The sequence below is a fragment of the Dendroctonus ponderosae genome, unplaced genomic scaffold (genome assembly GCF_020466585.1).
Source record: "Dendroctonus ponderosae isolate FM_Combo_2020 unplaced genomic scaffold, Dpon_F_20191213v2 Dpon_F_20191213_5, whole genome shotgun sequence".
NCBI classification, from domain to species: domain Eukaryota; kingdom Metazoa; phylum Arthropoda; class Insecta; order Coleoptera; family Curculionidae; genus Dendroctonus; species Dendroctonus ponderosae.
In genome coordinates this window covers 13,267,926-13,278,589 of record NW_026018715.1, presented here as the reverse complement: position 1 = coordinate 13,278,589, position 10,664 = coordinate 13,267,926, and the positions used below count along the sequence as shown (strand labels likewise).

Here is a 10,664-nt window from a genome sequence, read left to right as displayed (position 1 = left end):
AAGCAACATAGATGTGGATAAGATAACGCGAATTTTCGCGTGTGCAACCATGTGGCACGAAACTCCCGAAGAAATGATGGAGTTTTTGAAGTCGATATTCAGAATGGACGAAGATCAAGCGGCCCATCGAATTGTTAAGCAATATCTGCAGTATCCAATAGAGGGTTACTACGAGTGGGAAAGTAAGTGACGTGGCCGCCTTTCCAGGTAAATTTGTTAAGGGTTCCATTGATTTGCAGCTCATATTTTCTTTGATGATGCTTTCTGGAGAAAATCGGCAGATGATAACGACCCAGAGCTCAATACCTACGTGAAAGATCTAATTGCTACCTTGGGAGAAGCAGCTAATGAGGTTCATAAAACCACAGGTGAATGAACACGATCATTGACAACCCGAACGAAAAATCAACTCAAATTTTTAATTGCAGTAAGAATTCGTCCTCCAATAATTTACTCAACTCCATATGGGGGTCGCTTGGTTTGGACCCTGCCAGGAAAAACCAAAGTCATCGCCCACCTGAAAGACAAAGCCAAGATCAGAGCCAAGAAAAGATGGTCTCAGGTCATGTACATGTACTATCTTCTGGGACACAAGTAAGCTCGCCCCATAGGCGTTGGAGTAGCTGATAATCAACACTTTTTTACTTTAGAATAGTGGACAATGACGAATATGACGAAACCAGAGTAGCCAATCGGTCGAAAAACACCTTCCTGCTGGCTCTGGATGGTGACATAGATTTCCAACCGGATGCTGTTCATTTGCTGATCCAATACATGAAGAAGAATGATAATTTAGGGGCGGCGTGTGGGCGAATTCATCCTGTAGGTGAGTGTTGCATCAGCATTTTGAAATGGTCATTTACAAAAATCTCCATCCAGGATCGGGAGCAATGGCTTGGTACCAAATATTTGAGTACGCGGTTGGACATTGGATGCAAAAAGCCACTGAGCACGTCATAGGGTGTGTTCTTTGCTCACCTGGATGCTTTTCGTTGTTCAGAGCTGGGGCTCTTATGGACCATAACGTGATGGCCAGATACACAACAAGAGCCACTGAAGCGAGACATTACGTCCAATACGATCAAGGTAAATTGAAGAATTCCACAATGCAATTTTGAATTATTTAAACGTTGAGGAACTTGTGCAAAAATTCATGTAAAACCTTCAGGTGAAGACAGATGGCTTTGCACGCTTCTTCTACAGCGAGGCTACAGGGTGGAATACTCAGCAGCTTCAGACGCCTACACTCATTGCCCGGAAGGGTTCAACGAGTTCTACAACCAGAGGAGAAGATGGATGCCTTCCACCATGGCCAATATTCTGGATCTGCTGGAGGATTCCGATCACATCAAGGAAGTGAACGATGACATATCAACGCCCTATATTTGGTACCAGGTGAGTCCCAGTTGATTTTGTGCATCTGCTAGTTTAAAAATGCATCAAACATTTCAGATGATCTTGATGGTGGGAACGGTGATCGGCCCAGGGACGATTTTCCTTATGTTGGTAGGAGCTTTCGTGACAGTGTTCAACATGTCCCAATATAGCGCCTTATGGTGCAACGTGGCTCCTATTTTGCTCTACGTGCTGGTTTCCCTGACGTGTGAGTCCAAAACCCAGGTAGGAATAGTTATTTAAAAATCCCGTCTTAAATGGGGATAAAAACGAAACTCTTTAGCTGCTAGTGGCGGCAATACTCAGCGCCGGTTATGGCCTGGTGATGATGATGGTGTTCATTGGAGTCGCTATGCAGATCAATGAAGATGGAATTTTGGCCCCTTCGTCCCTATTTTTCTTCCTCATGATGGGTGGGTTCTCTTCAGCAACTGTCCCATTGGTCAGTTTAAGATTCTCCATATTTCCCCAGGCGAGTACATTATAGCTGCCTTGGTTCATCCGAAGGAGTTCTACTGCTTGAAATATGGCGTCATCTACCTGATGACTGTGCCCAGCATGTACATGTTGTTGGTCATCTACTCAGTCTTCAACATGAACAATGTCAGTTGGGGAACCAGGGAAGTGACTGTGGCGCCCAAAGCGGTGGTAAGTAGAACATGATCTCAGCCGAGTGGGCGTGATATTGAAGCGCTTGTAGCCCGGCGAGCCAAAGAAGCCCGAGAAGAAAAAAGCCTCCATGGTGGTAGAAACTTTGCATAAAGTGAGGGACTTTTTCATGTCGTGCAGCAGTGATCCGAAACATTTGCTCATGATTAATGATTCCCTGATGGCAATACGGGAAAAAGTGGACCATATCGACCAAAAAGTGCTGGATTTGGAGACGATTACTTTGGATCCTGATGCGGAACGCCCGAGAAAATCCACTTGGAAATCAGGAACGACAATGTTGGAAGGTAACAACACTATAAATTTCCCATTGTTTTCATTGCCAGAGGGCGAGGAATTTTTAGCAAGAACTCCACTTCAGTATATAATTTTTAAGAAACCTTCAAAGTTATAATAAATAATCAATCAACATCTCTTACGCACAAAATACTCGTAATAGCTAAAGAACGATGGTGTTTAATGTCTCAGGGACCAAACCATCCAAGATGTCCGTCCATTCTCGACCCTCAGCTTTAAGGAAGAAATCCACTCTGGATAAACATGGAGGAATTTACCCCAATAGTTCATTGGTGGATGAGGAATCCGACGATGATGATTCACTTGATACGCTCTCCGATGACTTGCAAAATAACAACTGGCTGTACAGCGACGAACTCATCAGAGGCCACGTTACGTTCTTGGAGAAGAAAGAGGAGCTCTTCTGGAAGAAGCTGCTTGATGCCTACTTGCACCCAGTTGAAGATGATAAGGTTGGCTACAGTGCTAGCAGGCTAACAAAGCGTTTCAACACATTTCCTCCAGGAGAAAGTTGCACGGGACCTTAAAGACTTGAGAGACCGAATGGCGATGAGCTTCTTCTTCATCAACATCATCTTCGTTGTGGTGGTGTTTCTACTTACGATCAAGAAGGAAATTTTGCACTTGCAGTGGCCCTTCAATCCCAAAGTGAACTTCACCTACTCCAGTGCTCTGAATGTGAACGAAGTAAGACTGAAAATGACCAGAATATTCACGCGACTTACCTAAATTGATGACCATTTCAGATAATCATCCAAAAGACATACTTGGAACTGGAGCCAATTGGATTCGTGTTTCTAATATTCTTCTTTCTGCTGATGGGAATCCAGTTTTTCGGGATGCTGGTGCATCGATTCGGGACTTTTTCACAAATCATGGCAAACACTGACGTGGAGTTTGGAAAAACTAAGGTAATTCCTGAGGTTGTTAATCAGTTTTACGGCAAACCGAAACGTTTCAGATCGAGAATATGACTGAAGATGAGCTGCTGAGGCGCGACCCGCTGAAAACGTTCAAGAAACTGATCAAACTCAAAGGAGTGAATGGAGATGACGAAAAAGAGGAAGATGTGGATGCTCACGTGTCTAGACGAAAAACGGTGGCAGACCTGGCGAAGAACAAAGACAAAAAACGAGCAATTATCAACGATCTGGATTCAGCGTTCCAGGCTAGAATGGCAAAGATCAGAAATGGGGAAGAAAGTCAGTATGTTCTTTGATGCTTTGGCGGGAACTGACAACTTTTTTATTCCAGCTGATGTGGCGGTTCCCAGGAAAACCCTTCAAGCAATACATCGCCGAAGAAGCACAGTGATGAATATAAGAAAATCCCAATTGCGCCCCTTCAACCCGAATGCGTTCCGCAGTTTCCCAGAAAATATTCCACAGGACAATTCCTCCATAGTCTATCAATATGATAATCCAACTTTTGATGGGACGGTTGATGAGTCCACTGGCTGATTATGTGAATTTTTTTAAAGCTGAATAAAATTTCTAGGTTCTAAATACAACGAAACTTATAAACTGGCTGGCGCTTTTCAGCGGATTTTTAAACAATTTTCCTCCTCCTAAAGGAAGTAAACAACACTTCTGTATCAATTCCCTTTAATAACGTATCAGATGGTTTTCACTGGACGAGAGGCTAACATTACTCTACAAATGTGTGCATAGTCGTGGGCTCGAATCGATTTTATTTCTCTTTCTCTGGCCAATTGAGCGAGGTTTTGCGGCGCTCGAGTTAGGATTTGTTTATGTTTTTATGAACTTCCCATCCAAATGAAATGAAACAACCAAATAGTCTGACTAGAAGTGTGTATTTCATTAGTATATACATCATTTAGCTCTAAAAAAGTCGATTGTCTTAACCCTTAAGAAGTATAAAATTTTAAAATATTTAGGATTCTTGTAGGTTTACAAAAAAATTTGTTTAGGAAACTGGCTTAGTCCTAGTCCTTATTAGGCGGGTATGTTGGAGAAGAAACCTACAAAGACAAGACTTTTTCACTTTTCCCAACCTACACAGGAAGGCATCAATTTTACTACTCGAAGCGATTTTCAATACCTGATGCGCTCCAGCAAAATTTAATAATCACAAAAAAGATTCTTGCGCCGCAGTCTCCGTTTCCGACATCTTGATCTCTTCGCCTTCAGCCTCAATGTACTCAACACCTTCATCATCGTCCAAATGGTACCTGGCAGGATGCTGCTCAGGATCGCCGTATTGGCTGTGGTAAAAGTCTTCGCGCATCATGTGATTCAGACTGCCACAACGGAAGTAGAGGATCGCCTTAAAAGGCTTGCGAAAATCTCGGTTCAATGTCGCATAAATTATTGGGTTGAACAAGCTGTTTGCGTACCCCAACCACAGGAATATGCTACCTGTAAATACCAGACAAAAAATTATTTACACTTTATTCTGATTTATTTTCCTGACTGCGTGTACTTGTTATGATTTTCTTATTTGAAGTAAATATTTTGAACATCGTTTATTTCATTACGTTTCGGCCAGACAACAGAGACAACAGCGCCATCATCAGATTTAAAATTTACACAAACTCATGATTGGTCAAAATCAACGTTCTTTTTGGTCTTTGTCGAAACAAATTTAAGGTTTCAAGAAGGTTCATGATTTTTACCAATCATGAGTTTGTGTAAATTTTAAATCTGATGATGGCGCTGTTGTCTCGCCGAAACGTAATGAAATAAACGATGTTCAAAATTTTTACTTCACACTTTGACTGAGACCCAAGAAGGATAACAAAGTTATTTAGACTTATATTTAGAATTAGAAGTTTACTTTGCATATGGAAATAGTTGGGATTTTGGAAGCATTGGCGGTGAAAAATTTAAGTTGATATCTGCCCTAGTTTGGAAGATGCGAATTTTTAAGTAGATAACAAAGTTTAGTACAAATATCCTTTATAAGGCCGACATTTACGCAGCTGGCAAAAATCAGGATCTTCGGCTATTTTTTTAAAACTTTCAGCGTTCAGCTGCTACTTCGTTTCAGCTGCTACTTGTTTCAGTTCGGAAGATGCTAATTTTTCAAGAGAGACCACAGTTGAATAAAACCATGCCCTAAGAGACCGAGAATCACCCAAGTGGTAAAAACCAGGATCGCGGGACTGGTGTTGGTTCGGAAGAGGCGATTTTTTAAGCAGAGAACATAATTGAATAAAAACAGCCATTATGAGCCCGATATTTGCAAAGCTGGCAAAATCACAAATTTTTGCGGTTTTATTGAAGACTTTTACCATCGTCAGATTCAAGTACCTGCTAAACGCTGTGAAAATTTCAAGTTGTTACGTGTTTTACTTGGGAAGATGTGATTTTAAAAAGGATAGCACAGTTGGAAAAAAGTTTTCATTAAAAGGCCAATATTACAAAGCCGGAAAAAATCACAAATCCTGACGATCAAGACTCAGTATGTTTAGACGCAACTGTTTACTAAACGCTGTGAAAATTTCAAGTTACTACTTGTTTTAGGTCGAAAGATGCCAATTTTCCAAGAGAGCACAGTTGAATAAAAACATCCATCTTGAGACTGATATTTACCCAACTGACAAAAATCAGTATTCTGGGAGATTTTTAAAAAACGTTCAGCATCTTTAGACTCCCGCGCTCACCAAAGACTGTGACGATGTGCAATTTTTATGAAACCTTTACCATTTTTAAGGCCGACATTTACGCAGCTGGCAAAAATCAGGCTCTTCGGCTATTTTTTTAAAACTTTCAGCGTCTTTAGACTGAAGTGCCTTCTAAAGTTGGGGAAATTTTCAAGCTGCTACTTGTTTCAGTTCGGAAGATGCTAATTTTTCAAGAGAGACCACAGTTGAATAAAACCATGCCCTAAGCGACCGAGAATCACCCAAGTGGTAAAAACCAGGATCGCGGGACATTTTTCTAAAACTTCCAGCAACTTTAGACTCAAGTGCAAATCCACTAATGTTGGGAAAAGTTTCAAGCTGCTACTGGTTTTGGTTCGGAAGAGGCGAATTTTTTAAGTAGAGAACATAATTGAATAAAAACAGCCATTATGAGCCCGATATTTGCAAAGCTGGCAAAATCACAAATTTGGGCGGTTTTATTGAAGACTTTTACCATCGTTAGATTCAAGTACCTGCTAAACGCTGTGAAAATTTCAAGTTGTTACGTGTTTTACTTGCGAAGATATGATTTTAAAAAGGATAGCACAGTTGGAAAAAAGTTTTCATTAAAAGGCCAATATTACAAAGCCGGAAAAAATCACAAATCCTGACGATCAAGACTCAGTATGTTTAGACGCAACTGTTTACTAAACGCTGTGAAAATTTCAAGTTACTACTTGTTTTAGGTCGAAAGATGCCAATTTTCCAAGAGAGCACAGTTGAATAAAAACATCCATCGTGAGACTGATATTTACCCAACTGACAAAAATCAGTATTCTGGGAGATTTTTAAAAAACGTTCAGCATCTTTAGACTCACGCGCTCACCAAAGGCTGTGACGATGTGCAATTTTTATGAAACCTTTATCATTTTAAAAATTCCAAGTGAAACTTACCCAAAGTATTCAAAACTGTCGTAGTCTCGACCAAGAAAGGCCTAACAAGAGCGAGCACAAAGAAAGGTAGCCAACAGAAGATGAAGGCGCTCATTATGATGCCCAAAGTGGTGCTGGCTTTCCGTTCTTTGGCCAGCTGGAAGCGCAGCTTTTTTTGATTGGATGCAGTGGATGGAGAGGCTTTCACCACACCAGAGACCAGATTTGCTTTGGGATTCTTCAGCTTAGTGGTCGTCTTCGAAATGGAGGCGAGCATCGGACATTGCGACTCGTTGCTGTGCCTCGACTTGAAGCATCGGCCCAAAGTTGGATCGAGGCTGCACTGTAACAGAAAGAAAAAAGAAGTTTTATCAACTGTCCAATCCAATCAATAGCGAAAAGGCCTGAGTAATTAATGYGAAACAAATAGGAACTGGCAATGGACCCAGATAAGTGTTTACTCTTTCCGATTAATTGGTTCGTAATTCAGGCCGGACCGAAATGGCCATTTTTCRAATTGGAATCAATCGGGCCTGTCCCGGCTTGATATATTGCTGTTGTTCCAGCCGCCTGACGAGAAAATATAAATTCGGGAAAATCCGCCYTTACTTCGGATTAAGCCACTAGTGTACAACGGTTGCTTTATCAAATGAGTTCGCSTTTAATGCGAAAAACTTACGAATAAAAACCTAGAGGAACTTTAGTTTAAACCATGAACTTTTGGTTGCATCTTAGACTTCCATTCCAGCTAATTGAACGCGAGGATAAATCACCGAAAATTTTCCTACAAAGTGTTATCTACTGTGGCCGKCGCCTTGCTGGCAAAGTTGCAGGAATTTGGCTCGGGTTAATCACCAGAAACTTCCCACTAAAATCCTCATTATTATGAAGCATTATAGAGAAAATTCACTTGAACCCCCCATTGAAATCACCATAATCAATCAACGGTTAGTTAGTCTGTTTCAAGTCCCCGCAGGACCCGATCATATCGTCGAGTCATCCCCCACAAAATATTGTTAAATATGGATGGTCCTGACAGTTTATTTTACCATTATTTATCCAGTGAAAATCCGATGGTCAGGCACAATAACGATAAGGAACAAAAGCGCCGGCTTTGCACGCCCACGAAAAGGGTTTCCAGAAACTGCTCAGTTCGGGCGAAACAAGGAAGCGGCGCTCCTGTTTTCCCCTTAACACCCTTTCAAGTTTCGTTTTGTACTTCGAACTGAGCTACGATGGCGCAATAATTGATTGGTATATTCGGCATTATTTCTCTAATTGGGACCACGGTTATTGCATGAATTAAACCGATTTTCCTGCAATTTACTAGAGTAACACTCCCATATACAACCCTAAGGATACTCAGGCTGGATTGGGAATTAATTCCGATCATTTTCAAACTCTTCAGTGATGGAAGCGTTTCATGAAAAACTTCTTTGCCCCAATTGATTCAGTTGCAGCTGGCCGTTTCACGTAGTTTTAATTAAAAAATATCTGCCATTTAATAAACATTTCCGCTCAACAGCCATTTAAGTAGAACTTTCATCAATCGGATTTTTCCTCTCAAGAACAACGTGAATGAATTTTTTATGGGTTGCAGGCCCCCTTTCTTTCTCCAGATGGAGAATATAAACCGGCCGGGAATTTTTGCACTAATTAAATCTCTGCGCCACATGTTTTCGATTTCTTCAAACACAAATGACTGGAAAAAGTCCCGATTAGTGTGTTGAAGGATTACGGCATTTGTTGAATGAAGAAAACCGGAAAGTTTGCGCTAAACGTACAAAAAATCAATCAAGCAAATTTGGCCGAAAGTCACTTATTTGACTTATTTACTAAGAAAACTCAAGAAAACTCGGGGCCATTTTATGAAACTTTCTGGATCGTTAGAACCAAGTGTCTTCTAAGCCTGGTGAAAATTTCAAGTTGAGACTTATTTTAGTGCGGAAATTTTTAAAACACTTGACGGAAAGCACACATTCAGAGTTCGAAATTTACAAATTTTGCCACCCACATTTTCCAAACCGGAAAAAATCGTAATTTCGGGCGTTTTTCATGGTACCTTGAAGCACGTTAGGGTAAAGTGTTTTTTAAAGGTGGTGAAAATGTCTAGCTTGTACTTGCTTTAGTTCGGAGGCTGCAAATTTTTAAACTAGAAAGTGCAGTTGATTCAAAACACACATTAGGAGTCCAATATTGACAAGTTTTGAGCCCACATTTGCCAAGCTGGAAAACATTGATTTTTTCTGAAACTTTCAGCATCTGTCGAGACAAAACAAACAAACAAAACGTTGACAATGTTTGCAATTTTTTAAAGAAGAGAGGGGAGTTGAGTCTACACGTAATTTTGAAACCGATATTTCGACACCCATGTTTCCAAAGCCGAAAAAAAATCAGGATTTTGAGTAATTTTTATGAAACTGTTGCCAAATTTACAGGCAACCGTCGGCAAAACATGGTGAAAATTGCAAATTGCTTCTTCCATTGGACTAGAAGCTGCAAATTTTTGAAATAGAGAGCGCAAAACTTCCATTGGGAAACCGATATTTACACAGCCGTAAAAAATCAAGATTTCGGACGATTTTTATGAAACTTTTAGGGTCTTTAGATCCGCGTGTTAGCTTACGATGGTGAACATTTTAAATGCCTTAGTTGGGAAGATGCGAATTTTTTTAATAAGAGACCGCAGTTGACTAAAACCATAAATTTTAGGACCGACATTAACCAGGCCTGCAAAAATATATACGTTTAGTATTTTTTGCTCAAAATCGTGGTTAAAGACGCTAAAAATCTTGAGTTGGGACGATGCGAATTTTCAAAGTAAAGAGCGCAGTTGAGTCAAAACATCCATAACAGACCGGAAAAAATCAGCATTTCCGAAGGTTTTTATGAAACTTCAGAGTTTTGAGAACCGAATATTTTCTTGAGGCAGTGAAATTTGCCAATTGCTACCTGACTTACTTGGAAAGATGCGAATTTTTACAGAAAAACGCGCAGTTGATCTAAAACATCCACTACGATCCCGATATTTGCTAATAATCTCTAAAGGTTCTTTAGTCGATTGCAGTTTCAATTATGGATTGGCAATTGACCTGAACATTAACTTTTGGATTAATAATAAAGCCAGAAAGCAATCAGAAAACTTTCCAACTTCCCCCTAGTTGCGGTTTCTTTTATTTGATGCCTTGAAGTTTAAATGGAAAAACCCCACAATTGGCGGTGTGGTTTATCGGATTCGATCGGCATTTAAACTTCACATAATATTCAGCTTAATTTAAGACAAATAAAAGAAGAGATTGAATAAATTATACAAGGAAATTCGAAATGTGTCCCCCATAGCCACAACTTTTAAGCCATCAATTTGAATACACCAAATATACATATTTACTGTGCCAGAGGTAAAGCGGATTAGGTACTGGCTGAAACGTCTGGCTACAAAGGGAGTTGCCCAATAAAGTTTAATTAGTTTCATTTTATATGCCTAAATTAATCCGGCAATGTGATGAAACACTTTTAGCGCTTGCCGCTTGCTGTGGGGGAGAGTTTTCCGGAATTAGGAAGTTCTGTCGAAAAATACCTAAGCTTCAGAATGATTTGAACTCAGCAATTATTATTTTCTTTACACCATTTATTGAAAATCCCAATTGACTTTGTCAGCAGCTCTAATTCACTCCATTAGTACGCCTAATGAGGAGCTGAATTGCCCCTACAGTTCCTTAATGAAAAAATCGTTTTTCTCTTTACAAATGTGGGTCAATTTCAGTGCTTACTCGAGTCATTAGGA

General features: G+C 40.2%; 2 protein-coding genes across 6 annotated transcripts in view; one reads left to right on the top strand and one right to left on the bottom strand.

Annotated features, from left to right (window-relative positions):
* The window catches only part of LOC109545443 (chitin synthase chs-2), a gene marked incomplete in the record, with an annotated part of 8,125 nt that extends 4,254 nt beyond the window's left edge, over window positions 1–3,871 (top strand). Inside the window, 15 exon segments of the mRNA XM_048667006.1 lie at window positions 1–182; window positions 240–368; window positions 429–594; window positions 651–826; window positions 880–1,086; window positions 1,169–1,395; window positions 1,453–1,620; window positions 1,679–1,808; window positions 1,868–2,043; window positions 2,096–2,351; window positions 2,533–2,813; window positions 2,866–3,048; window positions 3,108–3,272; window positions 3,323–3,563; window positions 3,616–3,871. Coding sequence (XP_048522963.1) covers window positions 1–182; window positions 240–368; window positions 429–594; window positions 651–826; window positions 880–1,086; window positions 1,169–1,395; window positions 1,453–1,620; window positions 1,679–1,808; window positions 1,868–2,043; window positions 2,096–2,351; window positions 2,533–2,813; window positions 2,866–3,048; window positions 3,108–3,272; window positions 3,323–3,563; window positions 3,616–3,821 — 2,893 coding nt within the window.
* Window positions 3,872–4,155: 284 nt separating this feature from the next.
* Window positions 4,156–10,664, bottom strand: part of LOC109545442 (5-hydroxytryptamine receptor 1) — a 70,436-nt gene continuing 63,927 nt past the window's right edge. For 4 of the 5 annotated variants that reach the window (XM_019916138.2, XM_048667008.1, XM_019916140.2 and 1 more), the window contains 2 exons: window positions 6,902–7,223; window positions 4,156–4,739 (listed from right to left, as the gene is read on the bottom strand). In XM_019916138.2, coding sequence (XP_019771697.1) covers window positions 4,450–4,739; window positions 6,902–7,223 — 612 coding nt within the window. In that variant the 3' untranslated portion in view covers window positions 4,156–4,449. The remainder of the gene's footprint in view (window positions 4,740–6,901; window positions 7,224–10,664) is intronic. The other variant, XM_019916143.2, reaches the window with a different exon arrangement.